Source organism: Malaclemys terrapin, chromosome 11, assembly GCF_027887155.1.
Source record: "Malaclemys terrapin pileata isolate rMalTer1 chromosome 11, rMalTer1.hap1, whole genome shotgun sequence".
Taxonomy (NCBI): Eukaryota; Metazoa; Chordata; order Testudines; family Emydidae; genus Malaclemys; species Malaclemys terrapin.
The window spans coordinates 38930036-38947644 of record NC_071515.1 but is presented as its reverse complement, the minus strand read 5'-3'; the positions used below and the strand labels follow the sequence as shown (position 1 = coordinate 38947644).

General features: G+C 45.5%; 1 protein-coding gene across 5 annotated transcripts in view; it reads right to left on the bottom strand.

Moving 5' to 3' along the window:
- Positions 1-10193: 10193 nt before the first annotated feature.
- The window catches only part of CHN1 (chimerin 1), a 159322-nt gene continuing 151906 nt past the window's right edge, over positions 10194-17609 (bottom strand). For all 5 annotated transcript variants that reach the window (XM_054043793.1, XM_054043794.1, XM_054043796.1 and 2 more), the window contains 2 exons: positions 15147-15252; positions 10194-11113 (listed from right to left, as the gene is read on the bottom strand). In XM_054043793.1, coding sequence (XP_053899768.1) covers positions 10942-11113; positions 15147-15252 — 278 coding nt within the window. In that variant the 3' untranslated portion in view covers positions 10194-10941. The remainder of the gene's footprint in view (positions 11114-15146; positions 15253-17609) is intronic.

Here is a 17609-nt window from a genome sequence, read left to right as displayed (position 1 = left end):
TTAATGAGTCGATGGAGAGAAAAATACATAGATGCTTTGAATTACATTAAAAAATTCAGGAGCCTCACTAGAAGCTGATGCTGCATCACTGACCACCAAGTTCAATGAATGAGAACTGCATGGGACAAAAAAAGCTCGAGGGTTTAACTTTCGGATCCTTGTCTGCGCTCCTCTGTTCTTTCCTCTCACATTGGCACCATTATCGTAGCCCTGACCTCTCATGTCAGCTATCACAATTCCCATATCTTCCAGCTTTTTAAGAAGCATATTTGTCATACCAGCTCCTGTAGTATCATCAATGTCAATAAATTCTATAAAATGCTCTCTGACAGTCACCATTGCAGGGACATTTTCACTAGGTTCTGTTGTTGTTACAAAACGCACCATTAAAGTCATTTGTTCCGTATAACTAATGTCAGGTGTGCAGTCCAGAATAACCGAGTAATATCTTGCTGACTTCAGATCCGCCACAATCTTCTGTTTGACTTTTTTGCCAGTAACTGGATGATCTCATTTTGAATTGTTTTTCCAAGGTAGTGCTGTGTGTACATTTCTTGGGTGGTGACTTTTCTTAGATGCTCCTGGAGTACAGCATCAAACTCAGCCATCGGCTCCACAATTTTAAGGAACTTTCCATTGTTTGGCACATACAGCTGATCTGAAGTGCCACGCAGTGCTAGGTTTTGGGTAGCAAGCATTCTCACAATGGCAATGAGCCTTTTCAGAACATTTTGCCAGTAAAGAGACTCTGATGCAGTCTTCTCTTGATGCTGATCATCTATGGTGGCCTTTAACCTTAGTCTCATCTCAAGATCTTTCCACCTATGGAATGCTCTCTGGTGATTTGCTGCCTTCTCATGGCATGCCAGATTTTTCCAGTCCTTTGTTCCTGTAGAACCCAATGTGTCTGGAACATTAGACTGGAAGAGTTTGCAACAAAAACAGTATTCAGCATTCTAGGTTTTTGAGTACATACGCCATGGCCTCTCCACTTTATCACCATTGGGGATTTCACACCAGTAATGTGTTGGATGGAAATTTCTATTTTCATTGTCTTTGGGGAACATGAAGTTTTTCACTTGCTGTGGCCCATGCAGTACAAGGAAATCCCTCAGGCTGCTGCTCAAGTGGGTACACAGTCCTGGATCATCTAGACTGAAGGAACAAAACCCAATAACAGCTGTTCCTTGCGCCTCCACCACACTCTTCTCTGATCTACACTTTTCTTCAGGAATGTGCCTGGTTACATCCATTTGAGATGGAGATATGGATGCTGCAGTAACTGCCAGGTCACCTGCACTCTGACTAACTGGAAGATCAGGCATCTCCTCACCACTCACATCCTCACTGGGGCCGGAAGGCTCACCGTGAACATTTGTGTCTATGTATCTCAGGAGAGCTCCTTCCTGCTTAGATAGAAAAGTTTCCTTTGCTTGCTTGCTTTTCTGAATGCTGCCCCAGAGGGGCGTTTTCTTCTTTCACTCATGACTGCTGTTCTGTGCCAGCTATAGTGGCTCTCAACACTCAATTGAAGGGGACAAATAAGCAGGCTGGTAGCAGGGCCTGAGTTAGGGAAGATATCAGCGTCTTAAGGGCCTAACTGGCTCCTACTACTTCAGTTGACTGACTGTTCTCCTCAAGTGGGTTCAGGGAAGCAGCAGGAAACAGGAAGGTCCCTGAGAAGCTGGTGTTAATCAGTCCAGGCTCCTGGCGGTGCTAGAGAGGTACATAAGAGGCTCCTCCTCCTCTCTCTCCCTGCAGCTTTCTGTTATTCCCTCTCACCTTTTCTCCTGCCTGCCTGTTATGTCTCTTGTGCCCTCCTTCCTCCAGCACAGCACTCCACCATCACAGTCTGGCACCTGAGGCGGCCACCTTAGTTCTCCTCATGGTAAGGCCAGCCCTGACATTACTCACTGTACATATTCTAGTATTTGGTCCAGTCTAGACCTAAATGGCTCTAGCAATGACGCAGTCACTATTTCCTGTAAGAGATTATTTTGCAGTTTATTATACCTCACAGCCAAGAAGTTTTTTTCCGATAACTTAAAATTTCCCTTTTTTTTTTTTCATTTCATGCTATCACTACTAATTATGCACCCAAAATTTCCCCTAAACAATTCCTCCCTAAACTTTTCTGCTATTTTATCTTTATTTTTCCCTGTTAGAGACAGATTTTAAAAAGACATTCAGTGCCTTAGCTATTTTTGAGTCATTAATTTCATCCTCTTTCTCTGCTCCTATTAATGGACTTACTTTCCCCTGGTACTATTCCTACATGCCCCTTTGGTTACAATGAACTTATTCGGCTTCTTTTCCCTTATATTTTCCCCACAAATTGGACTGAGCAGTCTTTCTTGGTTTTTCCTTTCCCATCTCCAGAACTGGCTTCTTTTTTAAACTCAGATCTTAAGCAATCCCTCATTAAACCCATGTATTTTAAAACCTGACCTGCAGTCCCATACATTTTTCCAGGATTGTACTTCTCTTAGGCAGGCACAGTCAGTCATGCTGAATTATGTCACCTTAATGTAGTGGTTCTGGGATGTGAACAATCACTTTACTTGCAGGGTTTGAAATCCAAACAGGTCTCTAGGGATTAAAAGTCAATCAAATATTTTGATAGTTGTACTAGTCCTTCAAAGCCCCTTTCCCTATTACTAATGCAAATTAGGGCCCAACCATCTGAATGTAAGGTACAGCTTTGTAAATGAAATGCTACAAGTATATTTCAAGCACTGAAAAGCAAGTCAGTAACCACCTAATGTACACTTAATACATTGTGACAAAACTTAATGAAAAATAATCACCTTACTGAAATGATTTTAATTAGCTTTATTATTTAAAAGAGGAAAATCATTTCACATTAATGGATGAAGCATGTAAAATTAAATAGAATAAATTCACATATTTCACTGTAGATGACTGTACATTCCAGAATGTGCTTTCCACTCCGGTGTTTGGGTAAGTACATCTTTATCAGAAACAGTCTCACAGTCTTAATTATGCAGACTCCACAGCCCTGAGATTATTTGTTGCTTAACATATTCAGAGGTTTTTATTATCAATATTTGGTGTGTATTTTCGTTTATCTATAGTCACGTTTTGTGATAGAGGGAAAATAGAGTGTGCTTATTACAGGAGAGAAACAGATACATGAACCAGAAGTCCACATGTATAGTAGTTGCAGAGAAAAATCTTAATTACTCATTATCTAGCTCTAAAGAGGGATGTGTAAACAAAGGAAATTAAGTAGAGAGCCAAACCCCACCCTCCTCTTAGAAGCTGATGGCAGTTTAGCTTCTTTCCGTTCCTGGGCCAGTCTTCCCAAGGTTGCCCATGACTATTGGTGGCTTTCTAAAGTTGGTTGTGGGCCCTTAGGAGGAGCTACAGATTGTGATATGTTGGGTTAATTTTACAGTTGCATGTGGCTTTTTGAGGCAATATGCGTCAGTTTCTAAAGACTGACCACTTCCCAGGCTAGATAATTCCTATCACTCCAAGGAGGGATGGCATTTCCAGTACCAGCAGCGAACAGGAATGTGCCCAGGGCACGTTCAATAGCAGCTTACATGACCCGTTGCTCATTGGCTGTTGGTTATTGAGAGTCCAATCAATGTCTGATATTTTGGGTTTGTTGTCTCCAACTCATTTTGGATCCAATCCAGTTTTCTTCTGAGCAACTGGCAATGTTGCTCTAGATGTGCCAGTGCTTCTAAAGGCTGTTCTGAAAAGTGAGGCATACAGTCATTACTGTCAACAGCATCAATCTGTTAGCACACTTGGACCGGATGAGTGGTGTACTTCAGATTGGAGAAAGCATGGATAGACAAAGGCTGATAAAATTATCCAAATTACTCCCGTTTACCATGCACTTCCTGCAATACGCCTTGAACAGATGGATTTTGCACAGACAGGAATTCAGAACAAAAGTTTTCACTGTGTCCCCTTTGGACAATCCACTAAAACCTACTCTGCCAAAGGATGGAAAGGGTATATCTACACTGCACATGAAAGTGTGATTGTAGCATGGGTAGGCATATGTGTGCTAGCTTTAGTCTAGCTAATGTGAGTTACGATAGTAATGATGTAGACATAGTGGCATGGGCTTCAGCACAGGCTAGCCACTCAAATACAGTCTGTTGTGGAACCAGGGTCTCAGATGCTAGCCTGTATATACCATGTACACTACTTGTGTTGGCTAGATTATAGCTTGTATGGGTATATTGATCCGTGCTACAGTCACACCTTCACATGCAGTGTCAACATACCCAAAGTGTCATTACAACAGGATTGCCAGCGCACAGGGAAGTCCCAGTGATGACCCCTTCTCTAGCCACACTATGCTGGCTGCTGCTAATTGGTTGTACGGGACTCTATACCAGCTCTAGCACATTGGAGGATGTCCCTACAAAAGGGCAATGCTCACATGGCTGTCTATGCTGGCTTTGAGAGTGTAATGCACTGGCGGCATGGTGAAAAGCAATCCAAATGCAGGGAAGCATCTGAGATAACACATCTACAGGTGCAGCAGTTCAAACAAGCCAAGAACTCATAAAAGCCAGCAAACATTATTTAAAAAAAAAAGATCATGGACCTAAAGATGATTTAGGAGTACAACACTGGGAGGGCATTGCACCAAAAACCTGAGAATTGGGGCTTTAGAGCAGTGTGGTGTAACAGCAGAGAGTGTATTAGGTCATTTACACAGGGGAGAGAGCATATGGGACCATTAGAGTAGCACAATATACATCCAGCAGAGGGCGTATGGAGCTGTTAGAGCAGTGCATTAGATAAGGGGGCCATTAGAGTAGCCGGGTATGAACATGGCAGAGGGCACATGAAGCCGTTACGGCAGCGCCGTATAAATCCAGCAGTGAGTGCTGTGACAGATAAGATGAGCCCAGGCATATCTTTGAGCCTTTTGTATTAACTTTAGCAACGTTATCTCTAGTGCTCCAGTCCTAAAAATAAAAGTACTGGACAGCTGTTCTGGCTTCCCAAAAAAGTGCTGGAATGGTGCATACTTTTTATTGCACACCAGTAGCCTGAGCCGTAAGGGAAGGAGACCATGATGAAACTCATGGTGAAGAGCAGCATCCTGGCCAGGCTCTCAGTCCAGAGCAGCAGGTCCCACTGGTAGTGGCACACCAGGATCAGTTAGGCAAATCACACCACCACCAGGACACACGTGCTCAGGAAGCTCTTTGCAACAGCAGGTGCCTAGTAGGCAGCAGTAGGCCCAGGTCCTGGCCTTGGGCATCCCAGGATCCACACTGTCTGTCTTGGGCAGCTGGCACAGCAATAGCTCTGAGTGCAGCAGCCTGTTCTGCACCTGGCATGGCCTAAACAGGAGCCCACCAGCCTCTGCTGGGATGCAGCCTGCTGGTTCTCCCCCTCCCACTACTCTGCCAGCCTGGGGATGCCAGTGGATAAGGTCCTGTCTGGCCGGCTAGGCAGCTGTGTTCTTGATTGCCCGGGAGAGGAGCTGGAGCCCAGTGCTTCCGGAGCGCCACATCCTGAGCGTGCTGGGCCCAGCCAGCTCTAACCCAGCAGCAAGTGTGAAAAATTGGGATAGGGGGTGGGGGGCAATAGGAGCCTATATAAGAAAAAGCCCCCAAAATCGGGACTGTTCCTATAAAATCGGGACATCTGGTCACCCTAGCCACCACACCAGGCCAGTCCCCACTTCCTGAAGCCTCTGGGCAGGGGTGGCTGCTCGCTCATCACTTTGCCATGGCCCAGCTCCCACAGCACAGAAGAGACTGACCGTTGATGGAGGCGGGGGGAGGCAAGTGGTCACACTTCACCACCACCGAGCACAGGCTTACAGGGCCAGGAGCACTAGCAGTGCTCAAGTCCTTCCTAAAAAAGGAATACCGGAGCAGTGGCCCAGCATGTTGCTGCATGACTCGAGTGCTGTTTGTTTGTGAGCCAGGGATTGTATGCTGGCTGGCTGGCGAGGGTTGCTCAACCCCATCCAGGAACTAAAATCAGGGAAGGGGTAATTACTGCAGACCCTGGGACAAGAGAAGGCCCCACTCCCGGTGAACTGCACATACTGGTTCAAGAGACTCAGGAGACTTAGGGTACGTCTATACCCAGCCGCTAGTTCGGCGGCTGGCAATCGAACTTCTGGGTTCGACTTATCGCATCTTGTCTGGACGCGATAAGTCGAACCCGGAAGTACTCGCCGTCGACTGCGGTACTCCAGCTCGGCGAGAGGAGTACCGCGGAGTCGACGGGGGAGCCTGCCTGCCGCGTCTGGACCGAGGTAAGTTCGAACTAAGGTACTTCGAACTTCAGCTACGTTATTCACGTAGCTGAAGTTGCGTACCTTAGTTCGATTTGGGGGTTTAGTGTAGACCAAGCCAAAGACAGAGCTTGTGGCAGAAAGAGCCAAGCTGAAGTGAGTGGGGGCCCTTGTTCTGATCCAGCTGAGATGAACCTTTGCCCATGGGGAGCAAACCCAGCTGAAGGGCTGGAGCCTGCCAGGATCTCCACATGGAGGATGGGGGTGTTCTGGTTAGGCCAGACCCACTGCATAATCACTGGAGCTAAAGCCCCACCCCCTGGGCTGGAGGGAGAGGGAGGTCCCTGATGGGGGCGGGATCAGCAATGCAATCACCTGATACTGTACTGGGCACTTGCAGCCCGTCGAGGGGCACATGGGCCAGGAGCCTGGCAGGCTATTCCTCAGACCCAACCGGTGCAGGAGTTTACTTGAACCTGCCATAAGGCGTCCAGCCCTGCTCTCGCCTGCCTAGCCCTGGTTACGGGTGGCTGAGGAGATGCTCTAGGTGTGTTTCTCTGGTTAGGGCCACTCTAGGCTTTATCTCTGTGGTTGGAGGCCTCCAGGTCTCCCTTCTGTGACTTGGCTGGGGTCTCTGACCAATGAGATGTAGCCTAGAGCTTAGTCCCCCAGCTTACCCCAAGGCTTGGAGCCAAGGCTGGGTCCTGCTACGTGGTGCTCTAGTCCTCATGCCATGCTCCAGACCCTGGAGCAGCAGCTAGAGCCCCAGGCATCCTGGGAGCAAGGGGTATGAGCAGCCACATTAGGCATCCAGCTATGGATCAGCAGCCCAGCCCCACCCCTTTCCCAGAGCAGTCAGCTGCAGGAACAAGTAACTCAACCATGGCCTTCCACCCAATCCAAGATGAGAAGCAAGCAGAGACCTTTCAGCTGTAATAGGTTTGCTGTACTGCCTCTATTCACTTACAGCTGTGCAAGTCAATGTAAAATCTGCTGTGTAGCTCCAGTAGGCCAAGTGAGTTGCATGCCCCAGGGGCTCCTTGCATTCTACAACTGCTACCAACAGGCTCCCTATATGGAACCCTCCCATCCCCCTCTATTTCAGAGACTCTCTGCAACCATGGGCAGTGTGCACACCACCATTTCAATCCCCTCCACCCCCCAACCAGTCTTAAGCATGAGCTCTCCTTCCAGGCCAGGGCCTCAGGGTGCCCCTCCCCCTTCCCACCTTCTTCCTCCTGGCAGGGTCTTTGTGTGCCCTCCTTTCCTCCCACTCCAGTTCCATCACTCCATGGGGCTCACTTTCTTCCTCCCCATTTCCCCACTCTGGATCCCTGCTTCCACCACTGCCCACCCAGTTTCCAGTATTGTCAACTTCAAGACAACGAAAGTCATGACCGAACCCCCCAAAATCATGATGGGCCTAAAAACCATGATTTTGTTAAAAAAAAGACTATACTGTGTTGTTTGGTCTGTCTTTTGACATCCCGTGTGTGTGCGTTCACTCTCCCAGATTCATTGGGTAAGGTGATTTTGGCTCCCACTGCAGGAGCTCTCACCTTGACATCTGCCTGTTCTCTGCTCAGCAATTAATCCTACACTCCCATCTCCAAACCGCATCTGTTCCCTCACCAACCCCCTGCATCCGCCCTGCCCACCCTTTGCCATCCGTTCAGTGCCCCAGCCTCACCTCTGCTTCTGCTGGGTTCTTCACACACACCCCAGGTATGGGGGGCTGCAGTGGGGCCTCCTCTCTCCCTGCCAGGCTAGGGAGGCAGCCCCAGGGGCTTTTCACTCCTTCCGTCCCTTCCCTGGCTGGGTGCTGCAGTGAGGGAGGGGGGAGGAGGAGTACCCCCTCTATTGCTCAAGGGGGAGGGGGGAGAGCAGAGCTGCCCTGGGCTGCTGGGCTCTTTCTGTCCCCTTGCCCCCTTGTGAGAAGGGATTCAAGTTGCTGAGGGGATGGGAAAAGAGCGCTTCCTGCTTCCCACAGCACCCATGATTGGTTGTTCTGTCCTAGGAGGCAGGCAAGGCAGGTGGGCAGCCAATCCGAAGGCTCACATCTGCTAGCTAACTGGAGCTTCTTGTGTCGTTGCCAGACTGGCTCCAGCCCCGACTGACAAACATCTGTCACAAGAGAAAAAATCCCATGAGTTGGCAACATGGAGTCCCCCCACCACACTCCCTGGGTCCCTGCTTCCCTCATCACTCCACGCCCCACATACTCCCCATTGATTCCCTACTTTCCCCCATCCCCATCACTTAGACCCCAATCCTCTGAGTTCCTTCTTCCTCCTCCACTCCCCCTGGTCCCTGCTTCTTCCACCACCACTGCCCAACCCTTTAGTTCCCAACCCTCCTACCTCCCTTACCCCTCTGAGTCCCCATTGCCCTCCCCCAAATCTCCTCTTCCCTCACTATAAACATTCCCTGTAAAGAGCTCTCCTTTTTATTTCTTCTTTTTTTGTTAGATTCCAGGCTACAGATAATGTCTCTAGGCAGCAGATTAAGCTGTTGCCCCTGATACATGGAGGCAGCAGCATGGGGCAATGGAGAGATTGTTCTGTCTGAAGCACAAGGCAGTTTGGGCCTCCTGCTTTTCCTGTGAATCTGACTTTTCTGGTGTTCTGATTTGTACCAAAATAAATAGTATTGTGCCCACTGACGCTTAGAACATTCCCTGCAATTTTGAAATGGATTGGTTGGTGTTCCAAAGTGATCTTTTTACAGACTAAGAAATGCCACTAAGTTAAGCATCAGACCTTGCTTTGCTTGCTCCATAAATGTCAAATGTAACCATTCTGATTTGCATTCAGTGTGCACCCACTTTGCACTTGTGTAAATCATTACACACGTGCAAGGCAATGGAGAATCAATAATGGAGGTCCAATATATTTGAGGAGGTGAAGACCTGATATAGTCACATATTGCACTTGGACAAATCTGGTCTGCCATTTTTTGGTGATGAGTGAGTCAGAAACCTTAACATGAAAACATCTGGTTTGTTTGTTTTTTAGGGCTGTGATTACAACAGTACAGAAAATTCCAACAATTCCAATCAAAATTCACTGGAGTACCAGTCTTATAGAAATTGTGAAAGCTAAGAAAATAGTGCTTGTAGGTTTACTAAAACTTACTGTGGTGTGACTCTCGGTGTTAACCTGCTTAGAGATATGCAGTCAGACTCTACACTGTTGGATGGAATAATATTGCTTTGTCACACTCAGGAGCATTTCTAGAGAATAAAATGTGAATACATGGAGTGGCTGTATCATTGGTACTGCTGAAAGGCTGATAAGAAGCAATTTGTATGCATTGCTCTTCCCTAGATTGATGAATTATTTATCATTTTTGGTCATTTCCCCTTCATATGGAGGGGAGGGGAGGGCAGAAGTGTCAGGGTCAGTGTTGAACAATTTAAGCCTGAAGCAAATATAGTTTGGTATATTTGTAAATAAGTAGTGGATTCACCTATTCTGGCCACCTATATTTGTGTAACTGTAAATTGCATTACTGGCCTATGTACAAGCAAATAACTGTACACATTTTTGGAAAAATTCATAGAAAGTTATTAATAGTACTGGAGGCTTTGCAGAATTTCATTAGTTTTTGTTTTTTAAGAAGTGCTGAGGAGCTCTTGCAAAATGTTCTGGATGCTGATTAAAGAATTTTGCAAATAAAATAATCATGAGAATTTGATGGGAACCTTAACAAGTGTCAGACTCCAAGCTACTTAGATTGGGAATGTCCTACCAAAAAATTAACAGAAATATAAATTGTCTCTTTTCAGTCAAAGGTCATTCAGTATATTCTGAGTGCCAAAATATCACACATCATTCAAATAGCTCAACAAGAAATGAGTTGATATTTTATTTTGTGAACATAAATGTGAAAACAAAGGCATTGAAAATATTTTCATTAATTTAAAAGAAAGCACAGCACAATGTGAGATTTCTAATAGCAAAATTTAATAAATTAATATATGCATGCCAGATAAAAATACAAAATTACAATTGAAACAACAATAAAGGAAATATTGTACAGTGTTGCAGATTTTACTGCAACCACGATAAAAGGCATGAAGAATTACTTAAAGTGACAAAGTACACATTTTGTTTCTGTTAAAAACAAATCACTACATGTTAAAGAACTGAGAGAAACCAGGAAGAAATCACCCAAGAAAGTGGGAAAACAATGATAGGAAATGTCAACATACAGCCAGAAGCCCTATTTCACAGAAATCATTCTTTTTTAGTATCAGAAACCAATTACATAGAACATAAAAGCAAATTCACAATAGGTTTACACTGAGAAACATGCTAAATTACAGTCACAAACTATCCAGAACAAAGATGCTTATAAAAGATGCTGCACCAGTTCTCTTGTTTCTTTTGCAGAAAGATCTTCATCAAAACAGGGAGAACAGGAAGCCAATCATGCAATCGAGCTTTAGATTTTTGCTTTAAACATGATAAACACCCAGGATTACTAGTACTGGAAAATGTGTTAACCTTTTTTCAACATCAGCTGAATGGCACTACAGAAGCGACACCGAGTTCCTTCATTTTTATCCTGTATACATCAAAAGCTCTAGCAAATATGGAATTCAGCTACAAGAGCCAGTTAAATTACATTAAAATATTCCTTCCTCCTTCCTTGTTGTTTCCTTTTTTAGAAAGAACAGAACAAAATATTCAAAATAAAATGTCTTCATTTTTTATAAGCATCTCCACCACAAGTCTCTGGTAACGGATATCATTCAGTGCAGCCATTGCATCTAGTTCTGGTGCTCGCATAAGGGTTGGTCCAAAAACAATGCCAAGATTCTCTGCATTCATGAGATTCTCCTTTTCATGAAGGGTTACCCTGTAAAGGAGGACAATGTTAAACACAAGGCATGTCATACCAAATATTGGTTGATGACACGGTGCACATCAACATGTGTCTGAAAACCCGTGGGCAGAGGGGAGGAGCAAAAAGTGCATTCTTTACCTTTCCCAAAAACCAATGGAGAGACTGCTTCACAGGCCCTATGTAGGGTGTGCGTGGGGGGATGTTCCTACAAATCAGAACATGGGTGCACAGTAATGCTACTTTTGCCATTTATAAACGTACTGAGGGCCATTTAGGTGGGAAGGCAAAACTTAGTGTAAAGATCCTCTTTACAGGACTATAATAAGATTACCAATTTAAAATTCACCACAAATGTAGTGTTCCCACTTACAGGATAGGGGAAACCTGATCAAACTGTTTCTCTCTCATGCATTCTATTATAGTCACATCTGAATTCATTTGATATATACATTGCAAACTAACCATGTCATGAAGTAGTCAACTGGACTATGGGGGGTGAGATTCTCTCCCACAGGCACAAGTGATGCAAATTACATCCCCTGGCACAGACAACAGCAGCAGCACCTGAATGGGGACTCACCCTGGGCTGCTTTAAAATCCATCAGGGCCGCATTGGAGCCTCATTTGTAGAGGCCATCTAACAAATATGCTAAGTCAGTGCTTTGGCAGGCTTACCCCACCCCTCCTTGGCTGCATCACACAGCTCTTGGGTCCCTAATAGAGTGGGGTTATAAACTGCTAGTGCAGCTTTGCCACCACTTGTAGCAACTTCCTATTGCTGGTTATCTGGAACGTAGGGTCCACCACTGCCTGTTCCAAAGCTCACCATCTGCTATTATATTAACTTTGGGTGGACCACAGAATATAATTGACCACGTATGCACACAGAGCAGAACAGTATACGGTTAAGAAGTGCGGAGACACAGAATAAATGTCTCCCCAAATTCTGGTTACTGGCATAATAGTAGTAAACAAAATGCTGTCTAGAGACACTAAACTTCTGCTTTGGTTTATGGCAGTTAATTGCCTTTCTCAATAAAACAAATTCAGATTTGTAAATGAGTTTGTTCGCAGACTAAACAAAGGACTTAATGTACACTGCTGCTTTACCATAAAACAAATCTCCATAAGGATTCTTGTAAATGACTAAATATCCATTGGTAAGAAGTTTGTGGGTTATAAAAACACTTAAGTTCTTTCACATTGCTGAACTATCTAATCTCCTATGCTGAATAAAATCCCTTCAGGCTTATACAATAGTTGTCAGAATTTGATGTCCTCCTTTTTTGACATATTATTCTGGTATTTCCAAAACCCTGCTTCCTAGTTTATGATTCCAAATAAAGGATCAATGGCTAATTAGCTAAATTTTGCAACAAGCGAGTGAGCTAGCTGTTCCCTCACTACAACTCTTTTCAGTAAGTATATTAAACAACAGAAACTAAAAATAATTGAAATATTATAAATTGTGTTGCCCCTTCCTCCTTATACTTAGCAAATGCCAGCAGCGTAAGAATTTATAAATTGATCTGCTAATCAATAGATCAGCAACAACCCTTGAACAATAGGATATGAAAAATCAGCTTTACAAGTAGTAAAGTTTGCTTTTTAACTACTTTGCTGCTGGTCTTCCATTCCTGAGGCTATACTAATACATTCATTTGAAGTTCCATTGAAATAAGTGGACACTGACATATCTGGTCCAGAACATGCAGCAGCCCTGGGGTTGCATTTTGCTGGACATATTGAGCAGACTCAACAAATCCTACAGTGCAACTGTGTTTTCACTAAAAAGACTTAAAATGAAGCTATTTATACAGCAAGAAATGATTATTCATGACAATAGGTACATGTTGACAATAGGTACATGTCACAAATTAAAATGGGCACAGTAGTTAATATGCCAATTCCATTTTTTACTCTGTGGTTTCGTATATACTTTGACAACAGAAGGGGAATAGTTTCTTGCCTTGTAGATATTTATAGTACCTACAAATAGAATAAAAATTGGTTAGGCATATTACTATTATTTGCATCAAAATTGTGGGTTTTTTACTGGTCTAAGTCCTTAAGGCCTATGGAGAGTGCAGAAGGTGGGAGAAAGCACAATGTCTGTCTATCTGTTTTAGTGTATTTTAATACTCTATTCTTTTAAGACATACAGTAACTCCTCGCTTAATGTAGTAGTTATGTTCCTGAAAAATGTGACTTTAAGCGAAACAATATTAAGCAAATCCAATTTCCCCATAAGAATGAATGTAAATAGGGGGGGATTAGGTTGCAGGGAAATTTTTTCCACCAAACAAAAGACTATTACACCTCTACCCCGATATAACGTGACCCGCTATAACATGGGTTCACATACAACGTGGTAAAGCAGCACTCTGGGGGGATGGGGCTACGCGTGCTGGCGGATCAGTGCATCAGGCTCCGACACGCTGCTCTGAGCGACGTGTTAAGGGTGGGAGGCGGGCGGGAGGGGGGGTGGGCAAGTGGGGTGATGAGTGGCAGGCAGGAGGGGGATGAGGAGGCAGGCGGGTGGGAAGACGGCGAGCAGGAGAGCAGCGGTTGGACGGATGGGGGGAGGCGCGCCGGACAGATGGCGAGGAGACTAATGGGGAGGCGGGCGGGTAGGTGGGGTGAGGAGGCGAGTGGCGGGCAGGAGCGCTGGGCGGACAGTGAGGAGACTAGCAGGGAGGGCTGATTTGTCCCAGGCCCCACACCCCTCTAGGGATGGCTCCGACACGCCGAGGGGTTGGATAAGGGGCAGAGGGTCTCGGGGGGCGGTTAGGGGACAAGGAGAGGGGGGGAGGTTGGATGGGTCGGAGGTTCTGAGGGGTCAGTCAGGGAGCAGGAAGTAGGTGGGGGTCAGATAGGGGTCGGGGCCAGGCTGTTTGGGGAGGCACATCCTTCCCTACCCAATATAACGCGGTTTTACCTATAACGTGGTAAGATTTTTTGACCGCGTTATACACGTATATATATATACACACACACATACACACAGAGTATACGTTTTAAACAATTTAATACTGTACACAGTGATGATGATTGTGAAGCTTGGTTGAGATCAGAGGGTGGGATATTTCCCAGGGAATGCCTTACTGCTAAATGATGAACTAGCAATTGGCTGAGCCCTCAAGGGTTAACTGGTTGTTAATGTAGCCTCACACTCTACAAGGCAGCATGAATAGAGGGAGGAGAGACAGCATAGCAGACAGAGACACACACACATACCATGTGTGTGTGTGTGAGAGAGAGAGAGAGATGCGCATTTAAGTATGCTGACCTCACTCTAAGTACACTGCCTTGTTAAGTAGATCAGCAAGCTCCCTCCGTCCTGAGCCCTGTCGTGTGTCCCCACTGCTCTATGGAAGACGGGATAACCGCGGTGCAGGAGCAGGGGGAGGGGGACACCCTGACAGCCCCTCTCTTCCCCTCCACCCCCCACAGCAAGCAGAAGGCTCTGGGGAGTAGCTCCAAGGCAGAGGACAGGAGCAGCACATGGCAGTGGGAGGAGGGACAGCTGAACTGCTGGCAATTGATGGCCTGCTGGGTGGCTGCCACACAGAGAACTTGGGGGAATGGGGAGCTGATAAGGGGGCTGCTGGTCCACCCTGGTTCCAAGCCCCCACCAGCCCTGGTTCCAAGCCCCCACCAGCTAGCTCCAACGGGCTGTTCTTCCTGCAAGCAGTGGACAAAGCAGGCGGCTGCCAAACGACGTTATAAGGGAGCATTGCGCAACTTTAAACGAGCATGTTCCCTAATTGATCAGCAACGTAACATCAAAACAACGTTAACTGGGAGGACGTTAAGTGAGGAGTTACTGTATTTAAGTTTGTTTTTTCATTCTGCTATAACAAATGACACTGGAGAAATTGTAGTGCTGTGTTAAATTTACAAAACAACTCAGAATTTGCTTTATAGAAGCCTCTACAAGGCCCCAAATACATCTTATGGGGCTTACGCAGACTTGTGTAGAGGCTGCAGATTGGTCTTTGTTTCAGATGAATTCATCTAATTTATTTTAAAATAAACCACATACCTCTTTAAATGTGCCATGAGATACCTTAAGGTTTCACAGTGTGCAGGTGGCAGTAGTTTCAATGCTTCATGAAGTGTTTCCAACTGTTCATCAGGATCCATGCTTTCTGAAACAGAAACATTTAAATATCAGTGCAGACAATGCCAGACTTCAAGCAGAGAGGTAGAGACATGGTAGGTTTGGGGAGTGAAGGTCTGAAAGGAGTCCTCATGATTAAATCTAACTGTTTATCTCCAGATTATGTCAATGAGCTTTGGTTTTGCTTTAATCAATGTGCCTCCCCCCTCTTCTGGAATGACTCTGTCACAACAGTTTCCATGGCCTTCCCAATGCACTGTCAAGAACAATGTTAGAGGAGAAGAGCTGTGATAAGCTGTGACATGTGAATTCCTGTCCACTAGTAACTGAACTGAGTCCACCATGACATTCCTCATAGGTACTGAAAAAGCTGTCAAGATAGTAATTTGGACTACTGACTTGGATTAGTTTTGCACAAGTGACCTAGAGGTGAAATTCTGGTCCTACTGAAGTCTATTCGAGTTTTGCCATTGACTTCAATGGGTCTGAGATTTCATCTCTAGGGGTCCTTTATCTCATTACCAATCACTCTCATTCTCAGTAAAATAAAATTAAGGATACTTTGAATTATGACATTGTCAGGTAAATAGGATCATTCAACACTTGGTGACAGGAAAAGAGGTTACTCATCCTGCGCAGTAACTGTGGTTCTTCAAGATACTATGAGCGCTCTCTTGGGGTGTGTGTGTGCCCCAGGCACCCTCAATCTGAGATTTTTATTAGCACTGTCCATTCAGCCCTCAGATGCGCTGTTGGTATCTTCATGCTCTGTACCCAGGCTATATCAGGCTTCCTGGATGAACTGCCCCCTCAGTTACTTCTGCACCGCCGCGTCTCAGGAGAAACTCTGAAGCAGAGGTGAAAGAGGGTGGGTAGTGGAGCACCCATAAAGGGACACATCTCAAAGAACCACACTTACTGCACAAGTTGAGTACCCTCTTTGTCTTTGAGTAGTGTCCCTATAGGTGCTCCACTCTTGGTGACTCCTGAGCAGTATCCCCAGTAGGAGAAAGGGGCTTCAGAATTGAGTTCCAGCACAGGGGAGAGAACTGCATTGCCAACTGCAGCACCAGACCTGGACGCATCAACCAAGGCACAGTATTTAGGGAAGTTATGTACCAAAGACCATGTACTGGCTTTGCAGATTTCTGGAATGGGAACATTTTCAAGGAGAGACATAGATATAATGTGATCTAGTTGAGTGGTGCTGAAACGCTGATAGGGGGTGGAACGTTGACAGCCTGGAAGCAAGTTATAATATACTCAGAAATCTATGTAGAGAGTCTCTGGGTAGAAATGGTGAAACCCTTACATCTGTTTGCAATCAAAAGAAATAGTCTATTGGATATACGAAATGATTTAGTTCTTTCTAGATAGAAGGATAACACCCTTCTTATATCTAGAGTGTGGAGAACAGTCTCCCGCTTGAAGTATGTGGTTTTGGGAAGAAAACGGGCAGGTATATGGTCTGATTTAGGTGAAATTCTGAAGTTACTTGAGGGAGAAACCTGGGGCCACAAGGACACCTTAACCTTGTGAAATATTGTGAAAGGGGAGGTCTGCCATTAAAGCCCCAATCTCTCCGACTGTGGGCTGAGGTAGCTGCCACTAGGCTGTTTTCCTTGATAAATTCAATAAGGAGCAGGTGGCCATTGGTTCCAACAGGGGGTTTGGGAGGCTTTTGAGAACCATATTCAGGTCCCAAGCAGGAGCAGAAACCTTTATCTCTGGGAAGAGATTCCCCAAGCCTTTCATAAATCTTGTGGTTGTGGAATGAGCAAGCAGAGAAACCTTCAACGGCAATATGAAAGGCTGTTAGGGCTGCCAGGTGAACTTTGATGGAACTGAGGAACAGTCCCTATTTCTTAAGCTGTAGCAGGTACTCCAGAATGAGAGGATGTGGGGCAGAATCAGGAGCAGCATTGTGGAGTTTCAACAGTGGCTGAATCTTGTTCACTTCTGGAGGTAAGTAGCTCTGGTGGAAACTTTTCTACTATTTAACAATATGTGTTGTGCCTCCGTAGAGCAGCATGATTCTAGCCCCACAAACCATCCTGGAACCACGACTTAAGGTGAAGAATGCCTAGGTTGGGATGCGTCAGGTGTCCAGTGTCCTGAGAGAGGAGTTGAGGGATGGCTGTAAGATCTGCTGGAGGATAGAGAGTGAGGTGAAATGGGTAAGAGAACCACGGTTGCCTCAACCACACTGTGGCTCTGAGAATCACTCTGGCCTTTTTCTGCTTGATCTTGTTTATCATCTTGAGGATGAGAGGCGCTGGAGGGAAGGCATAAAACAGTCTGTCTGTCCAAGGCAAGAAGAGGCATCTCCCAGTCAATTGTGACCTAACCCTCCCTTCCCCCCTTTGAGCAAAATAGGTGGCATTT